Source organism: Carassius auratus, chromosome 14, assembly GCF_003368295.1.
Source record: "Carassius auratus strain Wakin chromosome 14, ASM336829v1, whole genome shotgun sequence".
In the NCBI taxonomy this organism is placed as follows: Eukaryota; Metazoa; Chordata; class Actinopteri; order Cypriniformes; family Cyprinidae; genus Carassius; species Carassius auratus.
Window position 1 is genome coordinate 2,882,691 of NC_039256.1, and position 27,353 is coordinate 2,910,043.

The window sequence follows — 27,353 nt, forward strand, 5'->3', positions numbered from 1 at the left end:
AAAGCTTGCCTACATACTCAATTACTTTTTCTTTACAAAAGAATACACACTTTTAGGGCATAGCATCAGTAGGCGAACTATGTAACCAAACAGTGTTTGGTGACTTCCATATAATTTTTTTTCCCCATCGTGGGTGAACTAGCCCTTTAATCCCAGTGTTTGGGAGGGTGTTTAAAAGGATTGGGGAAATCCTCCGCCGGGTGCGTCACAGTGACGTCATTGCTGGCGTCTTCAGCTCGCGCGGACACAGCAGACGGCCATATTTGAGCGGAGCGGCCAGTCGCGCGGTCACCTGACGTTCACGCGCATTCAACGGTCACACAGACACAGAGATGCTCCGCGGAATAAGCCTCTAGTTTAACCACATGATGTCCTTTGGCCCCGCGCAGGAGCCCTTGCGCAAAATGGAGGTGCAGAGCGTCAGCAGTGAGGTATGTAGCGTTCACCGGCCGCTATTGATTATCGGTGACGTTAACGACAACTCTGCGTGTTTTCGGTGACGGCAGCGTTAGCTCGAGCTGTTAGCATGTTCTGATCATGAATCTCTCACAACATTACAATGAACGACGCTCTCGTTAGTGACGGGCATGAGCTGTGATGTATGAGGTGTGATGTATGAGCGGTGATGTATGGGGTGTGATTACTGCAGTTTGGTCGGATTCACCTCATGAGTCACGCACACAGCGGACCTCGGTGAAAACTCTCTAAAGCCGCTGATTAATATCTGCTTACACTGACTGAGCTGTCAACAGCAACTCGTACTAGCAATCAGACTAAAGATATTACCGTTTCATCTGTCTGTCATCTTTTGTTTTGTTTTTATGGCTGGTCAGTGTTTCTGTAACACACTGTAAATGGTGCAGTATTGTATAGTTTCTATCTTAATGACTAGTTAAAGTAGAAGTGTTTTGATTGAGCAGTGTTGTGTTCAGAACGGTAGGTTGCAGGAATCTGGTGTGTAAGTGCTGGTTTTAGTGTTGCTCTTATTGAAGTATCCATTCACACTTAATTTCTGCTTTATTATTCATAGTTATTTGACACTGACTGTGCTTTACTGTGTTAATATCTGTCAGTGTCTGCTGTAGGGATGCAACGATAACCATTTTTTCAGAACCAATCTCAACCTCTTTTGTGTGTTAAACACAATCTACTCAACTCTCTATACATTGTTACTAAATCAATTACATATGCTACAGTTTTACTCTGGGCGACTAAATGATGTCTGTTGTTATCCATTGGCTAATAAATTCTTAGGTTTTACTCGATTCGAGGTTATTATATGTATTATATGTTTAGCACATATATATTTTCACTCGTTGTACACTGAGTGCTTCAGAGTTTTTCTCTCCATCAGAGGTCTGCACTCTTACTATTCATCTCAATGGAGGCACATCGCACCTGTACCTGACTCTGTAAACTCTCACACATGCACACAGAGAGAGAGAGAGAGAGAGAGAGAGAGAGAGAGTATTACAGATACATATTTGCTGAATCAATACGCTACATGTAAACTATGTTCTTTGTTGTATTTTCCTGTCAAAATAATTCATTTAGAATTATTCAGCTTTTTAGAACAAGCAGAAGACATGCCGGTTTCTCTGTTAGTGGGCGGGGCTAATGCGCAAATAGCAATTTCATTGGCTGGCGCTCATATATTACCAATATATCATTACCAAATGAGCCATTTGTTACATCCAGTGGAGACGGTGGTTAACCAGAAAAATTAAAAAATGGCACATCATGCCGTTAAGGTTGCAGACCCGTGGATTAGACTGTTTTCTGAAAAGTTAAGATGGCATTTTGATTTTATCTAAGCAGAGCTGCTTTGATTTCAGCTGTTACTGGAGAAACTGCTGGTTCTGCTGCTCTTACAGCGCCTCCTGCTGGCAGAGTCCGTTTGTGTTTTCAATAATAAGATCATCTCCAGCCACATATTTCTGTTGTTGCTTTGGTCAATAGCACTTCTTATACTCTTTATAATGGCTAAAGCACATTTGTTTCAATTCATAAGATTAATCAGCCTACACCAGGGCTCCTCAAATCTTGTCCTGGAGGTCCAATGTGCTGCAGAGTTCAGAGTTCACACTCACCTACCTGTGATTCTCTAATGATCCCGAAGACCCTGATTAGTTTGCTCAGGTGTGTTTGATTAGGGTTAGAGCTAAACTCTGCAGGAGAGTGCATCTCGAGGTCCAGATTTGAGGATCCCTGCCCTACACGGTCATAAGTCTTTTTTATTTTTTTTATTTTTTTTATTTCTCTTCAGCTCACCAAGCCTGTCTTTATTATATCTAAATGTATACATTTAAATAAAAAAAAATTACTTTTCTGAGTGAATCTGTGTTAAAGTGTAATGTATTTCTGTGATGCTCCGCTGTATTTTCAGCATCATTCCTCCAGTCTTCAGTGTCACATGATCTTCAGAAATCAGAATAATATGATGATTTGCTGATATATTTTAAACAGTTGAGTACATTTTCTATTAGGATTCTTTCATGAATAGAAAGATCCACAGATCTGCATCATACACTATTCAAAAGCATGGAGTCAGTATGATATCTTTCTTTAATCTTCACCATAGAACCACATTAATACTTAATATCTTAATAACTATTTATTTTCACACTTTTTTCTTTTCTTTTAATCGAACCTAAACATGGCCTACCTTGTGTATGCTACTTTCTGTATTCTGATAAATTAAATGATCATGCTTGTAAATGTCTCTTTATATCCCCTTATTTAGTTAAAACATACAATTAAAATTGCGTTGTGCCCCTACATTTTTTAATGCACTCCTAAATTGAACATGTGCTCCTTGGGAAAAAGGTACAGTAAGCATCAAGCCCCGATGATATCAAACTCGTAGACGTGAGACATGGCAGTATATCAGCACAGCTGTGATCAGGCAATCACAGCATTCTGTCCTGATCAGAACTACAGCATTTCAAAATATCTGTCTTGGTGAGTATTGACGCAAACATAATCTATTATGTGTTAAGTGAACGTTTTGGGAACTGTTGGGGAAAAACATTGATGTGTAACATTATACTAGATCCGTGCATTAAAGTAGCTCTAAACACAGAGACCATCTGTTTGATTAATGTCAATCTAATGATAATCGTAATCATAAACAATGAGGGAATCACTGGCTGTTCTTGATTGAACTGCTTTTGTAGTTTTAAAAATAAATGTATTTAATGAGCAAACTAAAGGAATTTTTATATTTGATTATTTATTTTTCTTGAATGTTTCTGTTTAGATTGTAGATGAAAAAAGTAATGCACTATTTAATTTGTTTATTTTCTATATTATATTAGATTTTTGTATTATTTTGTTTTGGAACTCAGAAAACTAACTTGATTTTTCTCAAAATTGACTTTTTTTGGGAAATAACTATTTTTTTTGGTCTGTTCCAACAAATCATACATCATTTTGAAGGCTTTTTTAAATGGAGAAAAAAAATAATAATAACAATTTTGCCAGCACAGGACACACATTCTGTGTGGTGGTCAGTCGTCAATTGCTCCCTTGATTTCTGGGACTTTTTAAAATTTTAAATATGACAGAATGCTTTTTTTCTCTCTTTTTTTTAATGATGGATGTTTAACTTTTTTTATTCTAATTGCTTAATCTGTATCAAAAAATAAATAAATAAAAAAAGCCTGATTGACTGATGTTTTTGTAAAAGCAGGAACGCATGATATTTGATGATATGCTGATTTTTTTTTTTCAGCTAACAGTCGATATACTTTTTTTTTTGGAAACAACACCAAGTATCTTCTGTTGTAAATGTATAAAAAAAAACATTTATGTTGGTTAGTTTTGAGCAAAGACATATTTATCAGAACTACGGTCATGGCCAAAAGTTTTGGCAGTGACACACATTTTGCTGTGTTTTTCTCACACAACATCTGTGATAATTACAGAGCAAATTACCTACCATTTTTCAGCAAACTCAGTGATCCTCTGAGAAAACTAATCCCGTCCGAATGCGAATGTCTGTGATTGCCGGGGATATTTTATTTCACAACGCATTTCCTCATGTGTTTTGGCCAACGTGAATTACCGTTGATGCTCTTACCGCGCGCATGTTTGATATATTTGCTTATTATTTGCAAAGAAATAATAATAAAACAATAATACAAATAATAAAATCAAGAGCAAGTTCACATTAACTGTTAATACTGGCTATTGTAATATCACCATCTGGTAAGATTACTCACGTTCATTTATGCACTCAGTTATCATAATGTTTTAATTACATACTTCATCTACAGCGATATCGTTGACTTGATTGCAAACAATTGCACAGACACTATTTAAACTGAACAGAGATGACATCACTGAATTCAATGATGAACTGCCTTTAACTATCATTTTGCATTATTGAGACACTGTTTTCCTAATGAATGTTGTTCAGTGCTTTGACGCAATGCATTTTGTTTAAAGCACTATATAAATAAAGGTGATTGATTGATTTATTGATTGACATATGTACCTTTTTGAAAATTAAACATACTGTAGGTTTAGTCTACTACACAAAAAAAGCCAAACAAGTTAAACTAAAGGAACCACACATTAACATGGTTTTGCTATACTAGCCATTTAGTGTTTATTGTGTAATACTAATGGCAGTTATTCTGAATGAATGCAATGCACGCATACAGAGCGTGTCATCTCTGTGACGCCAAGATGCACAAATCAGACCCTCCCACCTCTGTAATAAACACGGAGATGTTAGTCCCGTCCGAATTGGTACATGAAAATCACAGACGTCAGGTGGTAAGAATCGAAACTCAAACGTAGTTTAGAAAACTGGTCCCGTCCGAATAGGGCTATTGACACCCTTCACAAGGAAGGTATGCCACAAACTTTAACTGTGTTTCCACCACAGGGACTTTACCCAAGAACTAGGGTCTTTGGGCTGGTACTCAATGTTTTTCTACAGGAACCAGGAACTAAATAAAGTTCCGGGTAAGAAAATGCCCCTCAGAAAGTTTAGGGTAGTACTTTTCAAAGTTCCGGAACTTTTGGGGGCGGGACTTGGCCGTTAAACATTCTGATTGGTTGAGATCACGCAGCATTGTGATTTCAACCACCATTTATTCTGATGGTTTTCGAAATATTACTGTTATTGTTTTAAAAGTATTTCAGGTGAGAATGTTGTTTAAAACTCATCTGCGGTTTATTTATAAAGACAGCGCCTATTTAAAAATGTGTTCTGCTGATTTCAGAGACGGTGAGCTCCAGGCGATCAGCGGGAGCTCAGTGCTCATGTATCCCGTCTGGAGCACTCTTACGGCTAGTCCTTCTGATATGTGCTGCTGGCTCTGATGTCTCTTTAGTGGTTAAACATAACTCATTTTGGTTAAATCTAACAGGCAATCTTTGGTCTGTATTCAGTTTATCTATATATTAATATGAACATATAAAGAGAGAATTAATGTAATATTTTATTTCATTGTAATGGCTGTACACATTTCCCTGAACTAAGTACATTTCTGCTGCTATTATTATGTTTATTATGAAAATGAAACATAATATTATGTATTATGAAAAATGAAAGCAGGCAGTGGTAGTTCATATCCTTTTTCGTCTTATTTCCATGTATACAGCCTTAGCCAAAGCGAGCTGACTGATTTTATCAAGTACGCTGCTGTTACCAGATTTGTGTTGTCGTGGACATTACACTCCCGAGTTGAATTCAGAAAGTCTGACTACCGAGGATGCAAGTCCAAAATTGGCGTACTTTGTATTGAGAAACGCACGCAGACCTACATCACCAGACTGTTTGCCTAATCTACACGGTTCTTTAGACCGCGGTGGAAACTCATAAAGCAACAGTTCTGGGGGGAAAATAGTTCCTGGGGAAAAAAGTTCCTGGTACAGTTGTTCCGGGTAATTTTGGTGGAAATGCAGCAATTCATTGCCAAAGAAGCTGGATGTTCACAGAGTGCTGTATCCAAGCATGTTAACAGAATGTTGAGTGGAAGGAAAAAGTGTGGAAGAAAAAGATGGACAACCAACCGAGAGAACCGCAGCCTTATTAGGACTGTCAAGCAAAATCAATTCAAGAATTTTAGTATACTTCACAAGGAATGGACTGACACTGAGATCAAGGCATCAGGAGCCAGCACACACAGACGTGTCAAGAGATTTACTGAACCACAGATAACGTCAGAGACGTCTCACCTGGGCTCAGGAGAAGAAGAACTGGACTGTTGCTCAGTGGTCCAAAGTCCTTTTTTCGGATGAGAGCAAGTTTAGTTTTTCATTTGGAAACCAAGGTCCTAGATAGGGCTGTGACGGTTGCTGTGACCACCGCGTCCACCACGGTAGTCTACTGCCACCAGCGGTAGTGCATGTGACGTCACACACTCCATAGCAAGCATAATACAAAATGTTGTATATAAGTGTAATAACTGTAATCGTTGCAAATTCTAAGTCTATGGTAATTAACAAATTACCTCAAACACAGCGTTTCCTTTAGATTAGCAGATTTGAGCACATTCATTTAGTGTTGAGCCATCTGCATTCATGTCACCCATCCGCGTTTGCACAAGTTCTCGTGATCGCAAACGCTGGCTGGTCAGGTTTGGTGAGGCTTTCTCCATACTGGCCAAATACAAACAAGACAGCGATTAAATAAAAATGGTAACAAGAAATATGGCAACGATTTCTATTTCAAAGAGAGCGTGTGCAGATGAGGAGTTATTGAGCTCGCTTGGTGGCGGAAAAGTAAACCGGACGCAACACCGCGACGAAACGGGTTTAGTCTGTTTAGTGTCTACACAGGACATTTGAACTCTGTGTCGGGACGGGGATTTATCATGTCCTGCTGTGCTGCATCCAGTGTAGCATCACTGACCATGAGTTTTTTGTTTTTTTTTCACGCTGCGCGCTCGCGTCCGTTAGACAGGGTGTATTTAATTTTGTGTATTTAATAATAATTTTGGTAATTCCAAGAATTAACTGACCACAACACTGCTTGCACATAGAAAAAGTGACCGAAGCAGCAGTTGTGAGTGGGTGGCCATCCACGCCCCTACGTTAAATATTTTGAATACAAAAAAACTGAAAAAAAAAAAAAAAAAAAATTATCGCCTTCGTTAACGAGCACATTTTGACACTAATATATTTATACATTTATATATATATATATATATTAGGGGTGTAACGGTTCACAAAATTCACGGTTCGGTTCGGTTCAATACACTGATGTCACGGTTCGGTTCGGTACGGTTCGGTACGTTTTAGATACAGCAAAAAGAAAAAATTGGCAGATAAATTTCCTTGATTTTTTAAAAAATGTTTTATTTATTAAACTAACAAAGTATGTGTTTTTTTTACATTGAACAATGATGGAGCTATTCTTTACCCATCTTCTATGGTGTTTTCTTAGCAGCATACTGTATAAAACAAAAATAGCTCCTTATAAATTTTTTTAAAAAAATTAAATGTAATATTGTTGTAGTGGTTATGAACAAATACAAAGATGTAACTCTTTTTATATGGAACTCTATAACTCTTTATATTTAGTGTGTTTTTACTCAATTGGTTCTCTATTTGGGCTTATGTTTTTTGGAACAAAGCAGGAATTACGGTCTGTCTGAAATGGGCTCGTGAAGGAATATTGTAATGGGGCTCAATTACATTAAGCATGTTCTTAAAACCTGCGTTTTCCACTACAGAGTAAGGTCTCATATCCGCGGCTATAACGTAAATGCACCATTCGCTGCGGTGATGTCCGTATACGGAGCCCGGGACGTCACCTGTAGGAGAAAAAAAAGCAATCCGTGGCGACGGTTTTGCAATCCGTCCCCTCAGTTTATAAACCGTACTCACGAATTCATAAACTGTTCACTCGATTTAACAAATCGTGCCCAGGGATTAACAAACCGTGCCCACGAATTTCCAATCCGTGCACTTAGATTTTGTAAACCGTACCCTCGGTTTTTGAATCCGTACCCACGAATTCATAATCCGTGCGCACGCTTTCGCAATCCGTTCCCTCGGAATTGTAAACCGTACTCACGGATTCATGCAGCAAACTCCTACGTGTTAACATACAGTTTTATTGAATATTATTATGTGGAATAGGTTTACAGCAAAGTGTCTTAAGTGATTCTCTATCAAGTGTAGTACGAGGTGGAATACAAAGATTTAATAAGAAAGATGCGCATTAAAATCTTGTTCAATTGCTGATAATCTATAATAGCACTTGATTATTATTGTGCAATAAACCTGGCATTGTGACTGACTCTGGAGTAATTTTTTCCTCTTTTGTAAGTTATTTTGGATAAAAGATTCTTATGCATAACCTGTTTAATAATATATAATAATGATACAAATAAAAATAAAGTTATTTTTTATAATTTTATTTGTAGGCTAAATAAATGAGTACAAGACAGTAAAAATATTTGTCATAAAATAATTTGTGAATTGCTTTATTTTTAAATAACCTTTGGACAGTTTTGGAAATGCTTGTGTACAATTCTTTCTTAACATGAAGACTTATTTTTGTGATTTTATTATACTAAGCTCCACCCACCTCACCCCACCTGCCGGAGTTAGATGCATGTTTCACTGTTAAGTGTAAAATGCGTGTCAGTTTTCAAATCCGAGGGAACGGATTGCGAAAGCGTGCGCACGGATTATGAATTCGTGGGTACGGATTCAAAAACCGAGGGTACGGTTTACACAATCTAAACGCACGGACTGGGAATTCGTGGGCACGGTTTGTTAATCCTGGGTACGATTTGTTAAACCGAGTGAACAGTTTATTAATTCATGAGCACGGTTTATAAACTGAGGGGATCCGTCGCCACGGATTGATGTTTTTTCTCTCCTACAGGTGACGTGCGGGGCTCCGTACCGAGCCTTCAGCGCGTACTGAGTGAGCGAGCGCCTGACTGAGTAGCCTAACATAAACATATAAGTTGGTGTTTTTTTTTTCTTCGGGGGTGTCAGGGGCATTGCCTGTTACGTCGTTTGGGTTATTGGGCTACCTTGTTGAACGCATAACATTATATTTCACACACCTTTTTTATTTTCCAAATTTAATTAATTAGTCCAACGAACCGTTCGGTACATAATGCGTACCGCGTACCGAACCGAAAGCCTCGTACCGAACGGTTCAATACGAATACGCGTATCGTTACACCCCTAATATATATATATATATATATATATATATATATATATATATATATATATATATATATATATATATATATATATATATATATATATATATATATTATTATTTTTATTTTTTATTTTATATCAACACCGCACCACCTGCAGTTGTTGGTCATGACTACCGCGGTGGTAAAAACAGCCACCGTCACAGCCCTAGTCCTAGAGTCTGGATGAAGGGTGGAGAAGCTCATAGCCCAGGTTGCTTGAAGTCCAATGTTAAGTTTCCACAGTCTATGATTTGGGCTGCAATGTCATCTGCTGCAGCTTTCCAGCAGGATTTGCCACCTGTGAACCAATATACTGTTACACATCCGTTTACCTTCTTCTGTAAGTCTGAGTCATTCTTACACTTCTGCCAAAATAAAATAAATTTCATATATAATCTCTTTCTAACTAGGGCTGTGCAAAAAATCGAAGGTGATTGGGCTAGCTTTGAGAAGCAACTGGGCAGGATTTGTTGTGAAGACCTGGCAACCCTGACCTGAACGCACGTGCTGGAGATGTACTTCTAATCACAGGAGTGCCTTTACTGACGAGATCCGCATGAAAATCACATTTGATTTTTTTGCACAGCCCAAATTCTAAAAATGTACTCACATGACTTTTGCACCTGGTACTTTTAGTGACTTTGACCTTCCAACTCCTGCCTATATCTCAGAGCTACTACAGCACTGGTGCTGTTCCTCTTCAATTAAAACTGCAGCTGTCACACCAGTCTTAAAGAAATCTGGACTTGACCCTTCTGATATGGCCAATTACAGACCAACTTAAAATCTTCCGCTTCTTTCAAAGCTACTTGAAAAAGCTGTTGCTGCTCAACTTCAGTCAGATTTGTCATCTCATAACCTCTATGAATGTTTCCAGTCTGGTTTTTGCACTCTTTACAGCACGGAGACAGCACTTCTTAAGCTTGTCTGTGACATCCTTATGGCCACTGACTCAGGTCTCATTAGCATTTTAATTCTGTTAGATATTTCCACTGCTTTTGACACCATCTCTCACAGTATTCTCATCTCACGACTCTCTGTTCTTGGTATTTCTGGAACTGCCCTATCTTGGTTCACTTCTTACCTGTCTGACTGTCAGCATTACATTGCTTTGTGCCAGGCTAAGTCCTCTACTGCTCCTGCCTCTCACTGTGATGCTCAGGGTTCAGTTTTTGGGCCTTTATTCTTCATCATCTTTATGCCCCCTTAAGGTAACATTATTCATCATCAGGGCTTCAACTTCCGCTGCTATGAAGATGACACCCAGCTCTAAATCAGTTCTCAACACCACTCCCCCTTTCTCACTAACTCTATATCAGCTTGTATAATCATATAAATGCTTGGATGACCAGTAACTTTCTCAAATTTGGCACTGATAAAAAAGATCTACTACTTGTCGATTCACCAAAAAATGTTGCTCCTTTCTGTGCTGACAATGTTAACATTGCTGGGATCTTGGTTTGACCTTCCACCACTGCTGTAAACCAATTGTAGAGGTCGGCCGATATCAGTGTTTAGTAGCACTGATTTTAAAGTCAGGCACGTCGACGGGCAGCCCCGTGTTATTGGTGCCGTGGAAAGTGCTGCTGCCGCATGTGAAGGACCCCAAGCCAAAACTTTTGGAAGATTCAACAACAGTCCTGGGAGATAAAGGTAGTCCGAGAATTCCACTCTGTAAATGGAGTGGAGAAGTTGAAAGCTCTCACAAACACTGTTGTGTGACGTTACCAAAGTAAACTGTCTCTGACGTTACTCCGCCGCTCACAGACAGCACCGCGCTCGGAGAGAGCTGTCCTGGAGCTGCACAGAACGGTGAATCACATGTGTTCGGAAGCATGATTTGATGCAGACAATAACCAGTTTTCCGTCCAACTCATTTAGGGATGTCAATATTCAATAATTTCCATGATCGATTTTCATTTAAATTAACGATCAATTAATAACCCTAATGCTGCAAAATGCGTCTGCAGCGGTATTATTATTATTATTATTATTATTATTATTATGTGCAAAAGCCACTTGGAAAAAAGCTTTCTCACCTGAATTAAAGGGGATTTAGTCTGAATAAAATGCTAGTAACAGGACTGTAAAATGAATAATGTGATTATGATCATTTGATAATATGAAGAGAGTGTGCCATACGTTTGAGATCATTTTACTTTGTTGACTTTTTCCAATTGCAATGTCACATGTCAAAGAAGGAGGAGCTTCAGAACACACCCACTGATTGTGTAACCGTCACCCACCAATAGAAAGTTTGCTTTGGTCCGCTGTTTCGAACTGCTGAAATGAACTAAAAAAAAGAACTTTGTTTCAGCATGATTTTGTTCAAAATGACATATCAGTTGGTTTTTGGACTTCATTTGAAGTATATTGGGGTCTTTAGTATAAGTATAAGTAGTCCAAATTTTTTATTTAATTGTTGGCATCGTCCAACGACTGAAAAGTGAGACTTGTTTTTATACGTTGATGAGACTTTATTTTGACAACATCAAGAACAGCAAATCTTTCTATTGCTTGTTGTTATGCGCCTTCCAGCTTACTGTCTTTATTTACAGCTGTGTCTTTTAAATTACTGTAGTGTCTAATAAATTATTTGACAGAAATGTTAAAGATAAAAAAACTTTTTTTTTCATTAGAAAAATTTATTAATTTCTGATTATAATTAGCATTCGCCGTTGTTAGGCTGAATTTGTTTGTCTTTTTTTCTGTAAATCAAGTATTTTTAAAAAAATATTTGAATAAAAATGTGAAAATGTAATGGCAGAAGTTACAGTTATCTTTTATTGGTAAGTTAAGCAGTGAATTAATCAACTAATCATAAAGTTATTGATTGTTTTATTGGTAAAAATGTATTGACTAATCAATAAAAGATAATTGTAAGCGGGAGCTAAGGATGTCTGCTGCTGCTGTACTGTGAAAAACCTGATGTGGTTTGTGTTTCAGGTGAATGGGCATCAGATGATGGATGAGCCGATGGAGGAGGAGTCCTACACTCTCTGTGTGAGTATCTGTCAGTCTCTCAGAACAGATCATGATTCCTGACTCAACATGACTGCTTCAGCATCTGCCCATCATCGTCACAGATGTTTGCAGGTGTCCGTATAAACACTCCAGTGATTTTAACACATTTAAGTGCAAGAGGATGCAAATGAACTCCGTACTCATGTACTGTTTAAATCTCCTCTCAGACAGTGACATATATTTGAGCAAATACACACAGAATTATGTGAAAATGCCCGTCTTTGTGAGTATTCATGTGAACCGTGACAGTTATGTATCTGAGCGTAACCAGTTGAGAAGGAAATCAGATGTGTGTCGTATTGTATTTGAGCATTCGGTCTTAAAATGACAGCAGCTTAAAGGGTTAGTTCACCCAAACATGAAAATTAGGCTGTGTTTTACTCACCCCTGAAGCATCCTAGGTGTATGTGATTTTCTTTTTTCAGACGAATCTAGGAGTTATATAAAAAATTGTCTTTGATCTTTCAAGCTCCAGTCAGAGGGTGTTGTATCCTGTGTAAAGAAGTGAAATAAAAAGCGGCCTTCCATTTAAAAAAAAAAACAAAAAAAAAACAAGTGTCTCACACGGCTCCGGAGGGTGAACAAAGTCCTCCTGTAGTGAATCGATGTGTTTTTATGGGAAGCCAAACAGCCCAAAAGTGGGACGAAACAGCCGTTATCGTCATGCTCAACGGACCGAGCTGTGAGACCGACTCTCCGCAGAAGTTCATGTTCTTTTCCTGTACATAACATAATGAAGATCAGTATTTCTTTTGCTTACCTTTCTACTACATATACTTTATTTTCCGGACTATAAGTTGCACTTTTTTTTCATAGTTTGGCTGGTCCTGCGACTTATAGTCAGGTGCGACTTATTTATCAAAATTAATATGACATGAGCCAAGAGAAATGAATCAAGTTAAAACATTACCATCTCCAGCCGCCAGAGGGCGCTCTATGCTGCTCAGTTCTCCTGTAGTCTACACTGAAGACATAGAGCGCCCTCTCGCGGCTGTAGGTAATGTTTTCTCTTGGTACTTGGGTCTAAATAAATGCAACATAGTCCAGTGCGACTTATATATGTTTTTTACCTCATCATGACGTAGTTTTGGACTGATGCGACTTACAGTATACTTAGGTGCAACTTATAGTCAGAAAAATACGGTGAACAGTTGTACTTTGAAGAACTGCAATTATAAAATGTACAAGTCTTAAATAAATTTACAATACCATAGCCCTCTTGATGGGCACACTCAGCTTGTAGTGTGTATATATATATATATATATATATATATATATATAATTTAATTTTTTTTTATTATTATTTTGTACTCGTTTATTATTGTTGTCATCAGGTTCTACATTCAGCTCAATATTGGCCATTTTAAATTGGAACTATTGTTAAATAGTGTGTATATACAGTATATGTGAATTTTGTTGTCACTAGTAAAGGGAACATTGTTATTTAACTTGTAAAATTTCTATTTTATATAGGCTAATGGATACAGTTTGTAAGGCTTTTCTCTACACTCCAAATTAAATACAATTTAATAAAAAAAAAAAACCTCTTTAAAAATTGGGGACAGTGTATGTAAAGTCAATATGATGTATTTTCATTTTTGCACTGCATTGTGTTTTAGGTTTATTGGAAAACATGAAAATTAACCATGATTTCATTACACTAACCTTTTAACCATATATTTGTAGTTAAATTGTGGGTTTAAAAAATGACAAACAATTAAGAGTCATCCAAAATCCGCGGTCGGTCGGGTGATTTGAAATAAAGATGCCAATTAAACCTTTGTAATTTATATAGTACTTGACACAATTTTGAAATACATAGGCCTACACTTTATTTGCTGAATAACTGGCATGAATATAGAGTGAGCACCTGTCCCGCTTTACGTTGTACTGTACAGCAATTTTACCCTTTGTCCCGCCTCATGCAAACTGATTATCTGTAATGTTAACTTATGTCCAATAGTTCTGAGGAGAGCAATAAAAGCGTTAGTCAATAGGCTGAGTCGTATGTCAATCAAACGGTTGACTGGTGCACGAACGCCTCCTCAACAATCAACAATCTCAAACTGGAGAGCGAGCGCTGTTTGGTCAGGTTCAGCAGCCATGGCCACGAAAAAGAGAAGATGCACTTTTAATAGCGAATGGACCCCAACATACTCTTGATTAGATTATCTACTCTGTAGATGGTGAAGCAGAGAGCTTTTTGCATTCTGTGTAAAAGCAGTTTTTCTGTGGGACATGGAGAATATGAAGTGGTGACATGGTGCATGGGAGTACCACAGAAAAAAGCACATCATCAAGAAACATGCAAATCAGTGCAATCGTTTTACAATACACCAAATGACCCACAGGCTGACAAAGTTTGGGCAGCAGAAGTGACGAGTATTCATCATGCCGTACATCACATACATTCATATCGCTCGATAGCAGTAACAAGTTAGCCCCCGTCTGATTATGTAAACCATATTGAATGTGCATTTCTCTCTGGCGTTCACGGCGAGTCCTGCATCGTTGACTTCATCTTTGGTGCGACACAGAAAACACCAGTTTATTACTAAACAATTAGATGTCTCCTTGCTAATTTAGAGACATTCAAAATCATTACCGGTTCTTTGTGGCAAGCTTTATGCGTGCGGTCATAACGCTAATTATTCTGTAGGCAATTGCCTATTTAAGTAATTAAATTAATATAAAGGGGTGATGCATTTACTACTTTTAAAAAATGTGGGTCAGGAAGCAGGTCGGGTATAATATTTTCCTTCTTTTTTTTGCGGGCGAGTTGCGGGCGGCTTGGTTGAAAATGTCTGGTGCAGGTTGTTTATACATTGACCCACGCATCACTGGTACTGGGACATTCGGACACAATGGTCACATGTCTCCCTCTAGTGGTAGTCACGCAGAACTTGGTGTAGTGACTGTTACTTCGGCATATTCACCATGGTAAAATTAATAATTTGAATGTATATAATTAATGTATGAATGCATCGACTCAACACTGACCTCATATGTCATGCTCCTGGAACTGCTTCTGTTTTACAACTGTGAGCACAAGCTAGATTAAAATGATTATAAAGTTTTGAATAAGGATAATTTTCTTACGAAAACGCATTGATTCACCACAGGAGGACTTTGTTCACCCTCCAGAGCTGCGTGAGACACACTTTTTTTATGGAAGGGCGATTTTTATTTCACTTCTTTTGGACTGAAGCACGGCTACACTCGCTGACTTCAATGATAGAGCTTGAAAGATCAAAGTCAGTTTGACGTCTGAAAGAAGAAAGTCATGTACACCTCAGATGCCTCGGGGGTGAATAAAACACAGCCTAATTTCCATTTTTGGGTGAACTAACCCTTTAAAGGGATAGGTCACCCAAATATTACAATTATAACATTTAATACCTCCGTTTATCTTCTGAACATAGTTTAAGATATTTTAGATTTAGTCCGAGAGCTCTCAGTCCCTCCATTGAAGCTGTGTGTACGGTCTACTGTCCATGTCCAGAAAGGTAAGAAAAACATCATCAAAGTAGTCCATTTGACATCAGAGGGTCAGTTAGAATATTTGTAAACTTTTAAACTTAAACTGTTTTCTGAAGATGAACAGAGGTCTCACGGGTTTGGAACGACATGAGGGTGAGTTATTAATTGCATCATTTTCATTTTTGGGTGAACTAACCCTTTAATACCCCTGCTGTCTGTGTCAGTGAGGTAACTCCAGCAACAAGAGACCTTAACCAAACAACTCCTGTGGTTTCAACAATCATTAAACTATATTTAAATCATACAGTGAAAACTATGCAGTGTTTTATTTTTATACTTGATTAATTTTTTTTTTTTTCAGTTTTAATGATCTTATTACTTCTGTTACTGGTTGTAATCTTTATAGCGTACTTCTCTTTAAAGATGTTTAAATGCTGTTATCTAAGTTAGGCTGGAAGTGTTTGCCATGGAATTGAGAATTGTTAAATTTCGCTAGTTTCTAAAATGTTAGTGTTGTAACAACCTTATATAGAAAAGTGCTATACAAATAAACTCGAATTGAATATAAGGTTACATAAGTTAAAACAGTTAAAATGTAACAATAGCTCTGTATGTGGGTCAGTAAAAAGCGTTTGACAATTACAGTCACTAAAATATTTATAATTGAGCTCTGCAAGCCCTACACTGCAGTGAGATGAACCTTTATATTCAGAGCTGGGATGATTTGTTTATCTCTTGGATTGAAATATGAAAGAATCTTCACAATTCGATATAACCACACCCAACACTATTTTTTAAGAAAGTATTTCTGTTAAATGCATTGAAGAGTTTCTCAGCAGCATGTATTTCTCTAGCTAACACACAGAATAAATCCCTGTTAATCTCTAGGTGACTCATGTTGCTAGGGGCTGGCGATGAGGTTGCTAGTGTGCGTTCTCAACACTGGTTTCCTTGACAGAGAATCAGCTTTCTTGCCTCGAAGTACACACATTTTGGAGGCAAGAGACTAAATATAATCAATCTAAATTAAATCCGTAGATACAAACAAACATGAGTGAGAAACAGAGACTACTTTCTTCCACTGCGTATGTTTATCTGCAGCGGAGAGGAGAACAATCACATAATCACAATCACACAGTTAAAAATGTATTTGCGTTATTTAACAAAATATTACGATTAAGTCTGTATGTCTGTCTCTGCTCTCGAAGATATCTGCATCACTCATTACAAACACATTTCCACTTACCACAAGCTTTGAAATGGTTATGTGTTTCTGAATGATATACTGAATAAAGTATATAAAATAAGAATAAAGACCAAACTGGCTGTCCATCAGCAGAGTCATGCAGTATCACACTTGAAATGAAGTGGATCTTGGGAGTAATATAGTTTAAGAGAGTAACACCATTTCAGTTCTCTGTGTGTATGTGCTGTACATGTTTTAGAACTGACGAAGCAGACTTTGATGTGAGTGTGTGTGTGTGTGTGTGTGTGTGTGTGTGTGTGCGCAGGACGAGGGCGCGTATCAGGAGATCCCCATCACTCATCATGTGAAGGAGGGCTGTGAGAAGGCCGAGCCCAGCCAGTTTGAGCTGCTCAAGGTTTTGGGACAAGGCTCCTTTGGCAAGGTCTCTGACTCTTTCATTAACATGTGTTAACAGTAGAGCTGCGGCGCTGAACACAATTCAGGGTTTGGGGGGATTTTTGTAAAATGGGGGGAACAAAGCATCAGTTTTAGAATTATTTATTTTTCATATTCAAATGCAGTGGCGCTCATTGCACATGACTTCAAAATGACTGAGAAACTATTTAATATACCTGAATAATAACCGCAGTAAACCTTCAACATTATCAGTGTAGATTTCTGTATCACTGAGAAACTCTCATATCTGAACAAACTATTCTGAACTTGGAGAAACGCTGTCTGTTCCTCTGAAAGGATTCTTAAAAAAAATATATATATATATATATATATATATATATATATATATATATATATATATATATATTAGGGGTGTAACGATACGCGTATTCGTATTGAACCGTTCGGTACGACGCTTTCGGTTCGGTACGCGGTACGCATTATGCATACCGAACGGTTCGTTGGAGTATTTAATTATATTTGAAAAAAAAAAAAAAAAAGAGAGAGAGAGAGAAATATAATGATATGCGTTCAACAAGGTAGCCCAATAACCCAAACAACGTAACAGGCAACGCCCCTGACACTCCCGAAGAAGAAAAAAACACCAGCTTATATGTTTATGTTAGGCTACTCAGCAGGCGCTCGCTCACTCAGTACGCTCTGAAGGCTCGTTGCAAAATAGCCAATGCGTTTAACAGACTAGAAATGAGAAGATCCTCCAATAACCAACAGGTCTGGTGTTTGGGTGCACTTTGGATTCCCTTTAAGCTATAATGGTGATGGCAAGAGAGTGGTTTCCTTTCCAAAGCGCTCGGGCAGAAGCGCTCATGAGGCGTCTGTCTTTGCTAAGCAACAATGACGTGCTCTCTCCATGAGACGCGGAAATTTCAGCGAAGGATAAATGGATTTGCAGCTCTAAAAATCGCTTGCAGTAGCTCTGCTACTAAATTTATTTCAAAATTGCAATCCATATACAACTATGATCAGCTGATCCTTCATCTTGGCTGAGCTCTCAACGTTGTTACGGGAAAGGATGAAGCTGATTGGTTGGTTCTTGTCACATGACCCGCGGTGCGCTTGCGGCATTCTGAAAAGTTGAGATGTTTTTACATTTTGCTGTATCTAAAACGTATCGAACCGAACCGAACCGAACCGTGACATCAGTGTATCGTATCGAACCGAACCGTGAATTTTGTGAACCGTTACACCCCTAATATATATATATATATATATATATATATATATTTGTATTTTTTTGTAAGTTTACTCCAATGTCCTGAAAGATACAAATACAGCTTCAAACATACTATCGGGATTACAAAATAATAATAATAAGGATAATACTGTTATGACGGGCAGGAGAGTAATTATACACAGTAAAATAGGGAATCATGAGAGGTTATTAATATAATGCCAAAGTCATGAGACGTTTGATGTGTATCTTGTACTCAAGTGGGAGTAAAGCAGATGACCTCCACAATAATGATATACATTTCTTTGCCAAATAGACCAGAATTAAGAACAAGTGTTATGGGAATCAAATATCGCCTCTACTCTAAATGAATTTATAATTAAGTGAAGAGATTGTGTGTGTTATATTGATATGATATTTGTTGGAAAGATTTCAAGGGCCAGATATTTCAGAGATCCCTAAATTAAACCAGAAGGAAAGACCTCTTTTCTGCAGAGAAACAGGACAGGGTCAAAAGCTATAGAAGACAAGGAAGGATTGGCTGGGATTTTAAGAATTTTTTTGGGAATTTTTACATGCTTTTGATACTTTATTTGAACAAATTACTATTGCCTCATTGCCATTATATATGGTATGTATAATAGAAGTCATTTTGAAGGCATGTTTGGTGTGCGCTCTTATCAGATGAACCACTGTAGATTACCCTGGATTACCTGCTTACTCTCAAACTATTCATCTTTCTTTTTTGACTTTGTTAATGTGCAAGCTTAAACTGTGAAAACGTTTCTTTTTTTCTAAATGTCCACAGGCTCAGATAGCCCATAGATGAAAATTGAAATGGGAGAATTATTAGAGCTTCACTCCCTGCCGAATCTGACATTTCTCTTTAACTCTCACCTCAGACCTCAGACTCTGGGAGGCAGGGAAATAATAAATATCCTCCGATGTAGTTCCCCTTTTTTATTTCCGTGTGAATCAAGACCTTTCTTGACCGGTTTAATGAGCATCTGTCTTCAGATGTAGTGTCCAGGTATGCTGATATTAGAGGATGTGTATATTTGCTGATCTGTGAACTGTCCTGTCCTCAGGTGTTTCTGGTGCGGAAGTTAATGGGTCCGGATGCAGGTCAGCTTTATGCGATGAAGGTGCTCAAGAAGGCATCTTTAAAAGGTCAGTGAGTGTCTGCATTAGTGCCAACATGTCTCTGAGATGATGTACTTGTGTTTATTCCTCGTTTGTGTGTGTTGTGTTGCAGTGAGGGACAGGGTTCGCACCAAGATGGAGAGAGATATTCTGGTGGAGGTCAATCATCCCTTCATTGTGAAGTTGCACTATGGTAAGACTGCTGGAGAAACTTCTGATGCTTCTGGGGCTGTGTGACTAGATCTAGCTCTGTTTAGTGACCCGTTTAAAGGCTACAAGCAATTTGCTTTTTTAAGCTTGCTTGCTTTAACATTTCCATGTGATCCCCAGCTCTGATCGTTTGCTCTCCCCTCACTTACAGCCTTTCAGACAGAAGGGAAACTCTATTTAATTCTGGATTTTCTCAGGGGTGGGGATGTATTTACTCGTTTATCCAAAGAGGTAAGCATCTCTTACTCTGCTCTGCCTGATTTATAAAACAGCTCTTCTTAGAATCATCTTGTATTGTTATTTTCCTGAAGTTGATGGTTTGTAATGTCCAGATGTCTGATAACGTGCGTTGTGTTCATTTGCAGGTTTTAAAAGCTAAGACTATCATTTTAATAAATGATATGCATAAATAACCCAGAATTTCATCGAGTTTAATTTTCTTACATTAATTAGCATGCTGTAACGCAGGGTTCATTTGACTATACAGGTTTATTATTTAATGTAAAATACACCTCTATTGTTGAACTGTAAATATATCTCCTGTGCTGTGCTATGAAACCCAAAAGATTACATTATATTGGTCAGCGAGGACTTGACTATTTGGAGAAAGGGTGGCTTGAAATGCTTTGCTTCTGCAGACAGTGTGTGCATCTCTGTCATGATGATGCTGTGTGTTATGTTGTTGTGTGTGATCTTTGATGCGAGAGTAAATCTGTCCAGTTCTTACTAGGTTATGTTTACAGAGGAGGATGTGAAATTCTACCTTGCAGAGCTGGCCCTTGCATTGGATCATCTACACAACCTAGGCATTGTTTACAGAGACCTGAAGCCTGAAAAGTAAAGTACCCCCTTCACCTCTCCGCTTCTGTCTCTCTGTCTCCGTCTCTGGCTCTCTCCTGCCCTCTCCTTTGATCTTTTATTAAATAAGAGCAGATTTATCCAATGTTCAAGATCGTTATCGAGAGGTTTTGTGTGTTGACTCTTGTTTAGTTCATGTATTTTTGTATCTGTATTGGAGAAATGTGGTCTTAATTTTCAGCATTTTGCTTGATGAAGCTGGACATATCAAGTTAACAGGTACGCACCGTTGTCCCCTTGTTACACATCACTTCCTGTCTGTTGAACTAGTGCATGTAGATATCAGTCTATTGTGTAATGTTTGATTCTCTATAATGATTGAGTGGTGTGTTTGTGTCATGATGGGGTGGTTTGTCAAGCTCTGCTGCTGGAGGGCCGTCGGCTCCTGCTTGTAGTTTCTAGTAATCCTGGATAAACTCTGCAGGACAGTGTCTCCGGGAGCAGAGTTGGACACCCCTGCTGTAGCTTGCTCATGCAGATGTGACAGATGTGATGCTGTGCCTTTTCCAGACTTTGGGCTCAGTAAAGAATCGGTAGATCAGGACAAGAAAGCGTACTCGTTCTGTGGCACTGTGGAGTATATGGCCCCTGAGGTGGTCAACAGAAGAGGTCACACGCAGAGCGCTGACTGGTGGTCTCTCGGCGTCTTAATGGTAGGACCTTAATGACTTTCTCTCCTGTAATGAGCATGCAACACTGTTCTCTGAAGACAAGGAACGAGGTGCAGCTCAGCGCAGTTGTAGTCTGTCAGTCAGGATAACTCGAGATCAACCGATAATCAGTTTAACCGATACTTTCCCAATATTAACGCTTTTTTCATTACGGAATATCGGTTTTGTAACCGATATATTGCACTATCCTGTGGCTGTTTTGAGGAGAAATAAGTCATCCATGGCTTTTACAGGTAAAGCAGCTTCATTTGCTTTCATTGTTATACTTTGTTACATATCAGCCAATAATGCACAAATGAGATGCTATATAAATTATTGATATGTAGTTTAAGCTTGGCTTTAAGAAGTAGAGACAAACTGAAGTCATGCAATCCATAAAATCAGGTCCCAAGGATGTCACTTTACATGAGTTAAATAAGACAGACCTAAACAAGGACATTCTGGAAACAAACCAGCTAGGTTTATGTCTCTCTGTTGATTATGCAGTATTATTAACCTGTTTATGAGTCCTGGGTTGATGCTCAGGGTTGGTCTAGTATGGCCACTGTATGCAGAATTATAAAATAATACATAAAAATTTTCATTTTAGTAATGTTTTTTATCAATGTGTAAAGAACGGAAGTAAAACAATAAATAATGGTTATGTATATCAGATATCGGTTAAATGAACATGCAGATATTTGGTATTAAAATGAAATTTGATTGGCTGAATATCTTCAGATTTGACAGTTCTGTCATGATGCCCTTTTCTCCTGTGAAACACAAAAGGAGATATTTTGTAGAATGTTGCTAACTTATCTATTTTTGGGCTCCATTGACCTTCATTGCATGGACCAAAAATAAAAAAGCACAGAGTCATTTAATGCATGTTTAGTGTGACACGTGGATGTGATTTCTGTGTTGTACCAAGTGAATTGACTGAAAGAGAACAGTCACACATTGGATTCCCATACAGAAGTGCTTTGAAACTGTACCCTGGTAAATGTGTCTGGTTGATTTACTTTGTTTGACACATTGATTTATGTTTTCCAGTTTGAAATGCTGACCGGCACATTACCGTTCCAAGGAAAGGACAGGAACGAGACTATGAGCATGATTCTTAAGTGAGTGTGGCTGTTAAAGCAGTGGTAAACCCAAGCACAGTTTGATTGGTGATTATGATGTTTGTTCCTGCACATCAGAGCAAAGCTGGGAATGCCACAGTTTTTAAGCTCGGAAGCACAAAGTCTTTTACGGATGCTCTTCAAAAGGAATCCATCAAATCGTTTAGGTAGGTCTGCTGCGTTTCTCTTGGTGTTTTGTGAATGCATGTTAGCGGACTGTGGTGTAATGATCAGAAGCGCTGTGTCACAGGAGCCGGTCCTGACGGAGTGGAGGAGATCAAACGACACGCGTTCTTCTCCACCATCGACTGGAATGTGAGTATCGGTTAACACACTTCTCTCTCATCCTCCGTCACTGAGCGTGTGTGTGTGTGTGTGTGGCTGCCAGATCAAGCTGTGTTTGACTAATGATCACAGCCGGGAGCGTCTGATCCACTGACCATGAAGAGAAGAACCGCTTCCCAGAGACATCCCATCAGTCACAGATTACATTTATTCAGCATCAGCCTCTGCACTTTCCTGCTCTTACTCTGCAGACTTTAGCCACTTTCATTAAATTAGAGTACAATTGTGAATTCTCCAGTTAATCATTGGGCTTTGTGTCATTTTTCTGTATTGCTACTCTTCATACTTTTAAAACGTATTTGTTCAGATGGACTTAAGTTTTATTTTTTTAATAATTTGACAAATCAAATCATTTTGAGAGACGAGTGTTTGACTTCAGAAATGTCCATCAGCTAAAGACACATCGTGACAGTGATGTAATTCGGCCTTTCTGGAAATGTGATTCAGACTATAACAGTATTATTAGCAAATAAGAGATAAAAAGGATGTGGAGAGGCTTCGACGTTCAGTGTCCCATGATGCCTCACTGTCCACTCCTTCAGCTCTCACTACATTATCATTAGAAACCAAACCCAGTCGTGAATGTCCTGCTCTCTGTTAAAGCGGATTCATGTTAGCTTCGGTCTGGCTGATGATCATATTATTTATGAGTATATAGCATGTGTTTATTGTTTGTGATTGTAGAAACTGTACAGAAGAGAACTTCAGCCTCCATTCAAACCTGCTGCAGGGAAACCAGACGACACCTTCTGCTTCGACCCAGAATTCACAGCCAAAACTCCCAAAGGTGCGATGGAGACTAGAGCTAGTGCTGTTCAGATACTGCTGCTGGAGATCCTGTTGAAGGCTTGAGCTGTGTGTGTGTGTGTGTGTGTGTGTGTGTGTGGCAGATTCTCCAGGTATTCCTCCCAGTGCAAACGCTCACCAGCTCTTCAAAGGCTTCAGTTTTGTAGCTCCAGTCTCTCTGGAGGAAAGCAGAAGTGCCCCGCTGGTCAACATTCTCCCCATAGTGCAGGTAAATCACTCATCCATCTGTGTGTAGTTCACTAGGTTATGTGTGTAGTACGGGTGAAGCGGTACATGGACGTGACGGTTTGGTACATTCCTTGCTTTCGACGTCACTGTTCGACACAGCACTAAAAACCTGTACTTGTATACACTGAACTAATTTAACCCTCTGGAGTCTAAGGGTATTTTTTGGGGCCTGGAGAAGCTTTGTCATGCCCTGACATCTGGCTGAAGTCTAATCTCACTGTAGTCAGCACAAACTGGGCTATAATAATATGTGAGCAGCATGTATGTACATGATTGTGTTTTTGAGAAAACAATGTTATGCGTGGTTAGTGAAAAACTAAAAATGATAAAACACTTACAGAACATTGGTTCCCGGGACTTTTGAGAACTGGAGCTTGTAGCCTAGAATTTTTCTTTCTAAATTATGTGAAAATCATATAAACTCACTCACAGAAAACAATCTATTGATTAAAATTTTCTAAGACACTTTTTGTTTGTAAAAGTCATATGCGAGTAAGCGTCAACTATCATGAATATCATTGTGATTTACACCTGAGAAGACAAAGCCCTGCATAATGAGCTGCATAATGAGCTGCATAATGAGCTGCATAATGAGCTGCATAATGAGCCGTTCAGTCAGCTGTGTCATTGAGAGAGAGGAGTTACAAGAAAGAATGTGGACAAAATAAATCTATATAATTTTATTTTTGTAGTTTTAGAATATATTTAATCATCCATAATTTAACCAGCATAATTTAATATCAACTTGCAAGTGCAGTTAAACAGTTTATTATGAACAATCAAAGCTGACTTTCAAACTGAAGTTTTAGCTTCATTACTCCAGTCACACACTGATTTTCTACAAAAAAAAAAAAATAATAATAATAATATTTATGTTGAAAAGAGCTGAAAATATTTTTTTTCAGGTTTTTGTTGGGATAAATTGAAAGAACAGCGTTATTTGTTACATTTATATTATTTACATCAAGCTTTTGAATGGTATAGTATTGTATATTGTTATTGAAACAATAATAACACTTAATTATACATTTAGTCAGGAATTATAGTTTGGAAAATGTTTACACGTTATATGAAAACTAGTACAAGTATATGAATAAAAAGAGACTTACTCATGTTTATGATCTCTGCTGAATAAAGTGCTTCATTCTTTTTTTCGGAGGAAATTCATTGCTCAAATCCTCAACCACATCACATCTTTTTGAGGTGAATTATCTTATTCCTCTCATCGTGAAGCAAACAATAGAATCAAAAAACTTGAAGAACAGTCTCGCTGCTTTTTCTTCTGTGTGGGTGTATTCAAGCCGCGCTTCAGTTTGAATCTGCTCTATCAGTTACAACAAGAAAACAACAAAAGGTGCTAATATAAACTCACAATGTTATAGAATACTAGCGGAAAAGTTATAATCGTAACATTTAACTCCATACCGAAGTCCCAGATAGCCAGACAATGAAAATATAAATATAAAAAAAATATATAAAAATTATTTGTGTTTGGGACGCTGTGAGCACGGAGACTGTAGTGTATATCATAAGTTTGAAAGCGTTTAGCTTAAATTATTAATATGAATAAACAGTGCTCATAAACGGCTGCTGAGGTCGTATTCTCAAGTGAAGCGAGTTGAGGCTTGGACCCGGAAACAGCGCTTCTTACGTCATCACTTAACAACCGAATAGGGTGCATGCGAAAACTGAAAAATGCTGCCTTCAGAGGTCGCATTCCAAGTTAGGAAGTCTTCAAGGCACGTCAGAAATCAATGTCAGCTTCATTTCCTGCCTCCTGAGATGACTTCATCTGGCCGGTTTTTGAAGGCAGCATAGATGTATCCTTCGCTGCTTTTGATATCCCACAATCCTGTGTGTTCCGTTCTGTGACAGTTAAGCCAAAAAAATAAAGACGGCGTCTGAAAGTTGCAGTCGGTGTTCAGTTTGCGTGTAAATGTATGTTTCTGAACAACGTTTTCCACTTTTTATGTAAAAGCTCTCTATATTTTGCTGTAGATCATTAAACCATTACTCCGCCTCAGAAGCCTGTCCGAAATCCGTTTCATGAGGTGCCTTCGGGGAAAAGCGCTGCCTGCAAAGTCATTGCCTGATACGACAGCAAGTCACCTGCCAGAGTGAGACGTGAAAAGCGAACATCGCGTTGTTTTCATATAGATTACTTGATCACAGAATATCTGTTTTCGGCGGCACTTGTTTAGTTTAAAAGTAGACATGTCAAGCTTTCTCTAGATATCTCTCTCATGTCTCTTCGTTGAGTATTCACTAGGGCTGTGAATCTTTGGGTACATAGCGATTCGATTCTATTCACGATTCATAGGTTTTCGATTCGATTCAAGAACAATTTTTGCAAATTTAGAACGATTCCATTCGATTCGATTCATAATTAAATAAATTTGATTCGATTATAATGATTCGATTCTGTGTTCTTTAAGTGCATTCACAGGATTATTTCAATGCTTCCCCAAGCATTTCTTTAAATGCTTAGTTAGGGGGCAAATTACACAGCAGACTTTATATTAAAAAAAATATATATATATTTTGTCCATTGTTAGATGCTAGTTTAATAGTGCTATGACATGGCATATGTAAAAATGTATGTAAGCCAAGATTTTAAAAAAGAGCTTTTCAAGTATTATTTATCAACTAACATTTTATCTCACCAGGGGCGTAGCCATCATTTCTGAAGTGACACATGTCAAATAAAATCATTTTATGTGTGTAGCCTATGTAATTTCATAATTATTATTATTTTTATTTATTTATTTATTACAATGAATTATCTTCTTTTTTTATTACTTTTAACTGTAAGAAATCAAATACACTGCTCGACAATAATACTTTGTAATCGATCATTTTTTTTAATAATGGCAGTTTAATGATTGTTTTATATAGGCTACTACATTTAATTATCTATTATTATAATTTTCTGCACAGAAAATATTCTTTATAGTTTCTGTACTGTAATAAATGATATGTCAATTAGCACTGCATCATTCATAAATTTAATTAGTTTTTTGTTTTTTTTCTTAATGTTTCATCAGTTAATTCTGTTTTTATTCAGTTGAGCTGCAGATATAGCCTGGCACATCTATTAGAGCCAGATCACTTCTCTTTCAATGTGTAAACTTCTTTATACAGAATAAAATGGTATAGTAGCTGTTGTAACTTTTCTTCTCCATCATCGAATGATTCTGTGAGAAAACATGCTCTGTCTGTTTCTATAACAACAAACGTTACTTTCAAGCATCTGATTATCAGATAAACCTAGCGCTCGTTAATGATGTGGTTATTTTAAGTGTTTCCCTCATATTTTCGGTTCATCGGCATTGTTAAAACACATTTATCATTCAATGGAACTGTGCATATGATTTAGAGACACTTTCTGCTCCGTCCATGCAATAAATACGCATCTTTCGACTGCTCAGGTAATGTCGTCAGTATGCAGAGAGCCATTAACAA

At 37.9% G+C, this 27,353-nt stretch overlaps 1 protein-coding gene across 1 annotated transcript in view; it reads left to right on the forward strand.

Moving 5' to 3' along the window:
- Positions 1-220: 220 nt before the first annotated feature.
- The window catches only part of LOC113113429 (ribosomal protein S6 kinase alpha-6-like), a 32,519-nt gene continuing 5,386 nt past the window's right edge, over positions 221-27,353 (forward strand). The window contains exons 1-14 of the mRNA XM_026279608.1: positions 221-431; positions 12,135-12,191; positions 17,204-17,320; positions 19,615-19,696; positions 19,782-19,862; positions 20,031-20,110; positions 20,610-20,716; positions 20,919-20,956; positions 21,248-21,390; positions 22,441-22,511; positions 22,590-22,678; positions 22,762-22,826; positions 23,541-23,643; positions 23,747-23,871. Of these exons, the coding sequence (XP_026135393.1) occupies positions 366-431; positions 12,135-12,191; positions 17,204-17,320; positions 19,615-19,696; positions 19,782-19,862; positions 20,031-20,110; positions 20,610-20,716; positions 20,919-20,956; positions 21,248-21,390; positions 22,441-22,511; positions 22,590-22,678; positions 22,762-22,826; positions 23,541-23,643; positions 23,747-23,871 (1,224 nt within the window). The 5' untranslated portion in view covers positions 221-365. The remainder of the gene's footprint in view (positions 432-12,134; positions 12,192-17,203; positions 17,321-19,614; positions 19,697-19,781; positions 19,863-20,030; positions 20,111-20,609; positions 20,717-20,918; positions 20,957-21,247; positions 21,391-22,440; positions 22,512-22,589; positions 22,679-22,761; positions 22,827-23,540; positions 23,644-23,746; positions 23,872-27,353) is intronic.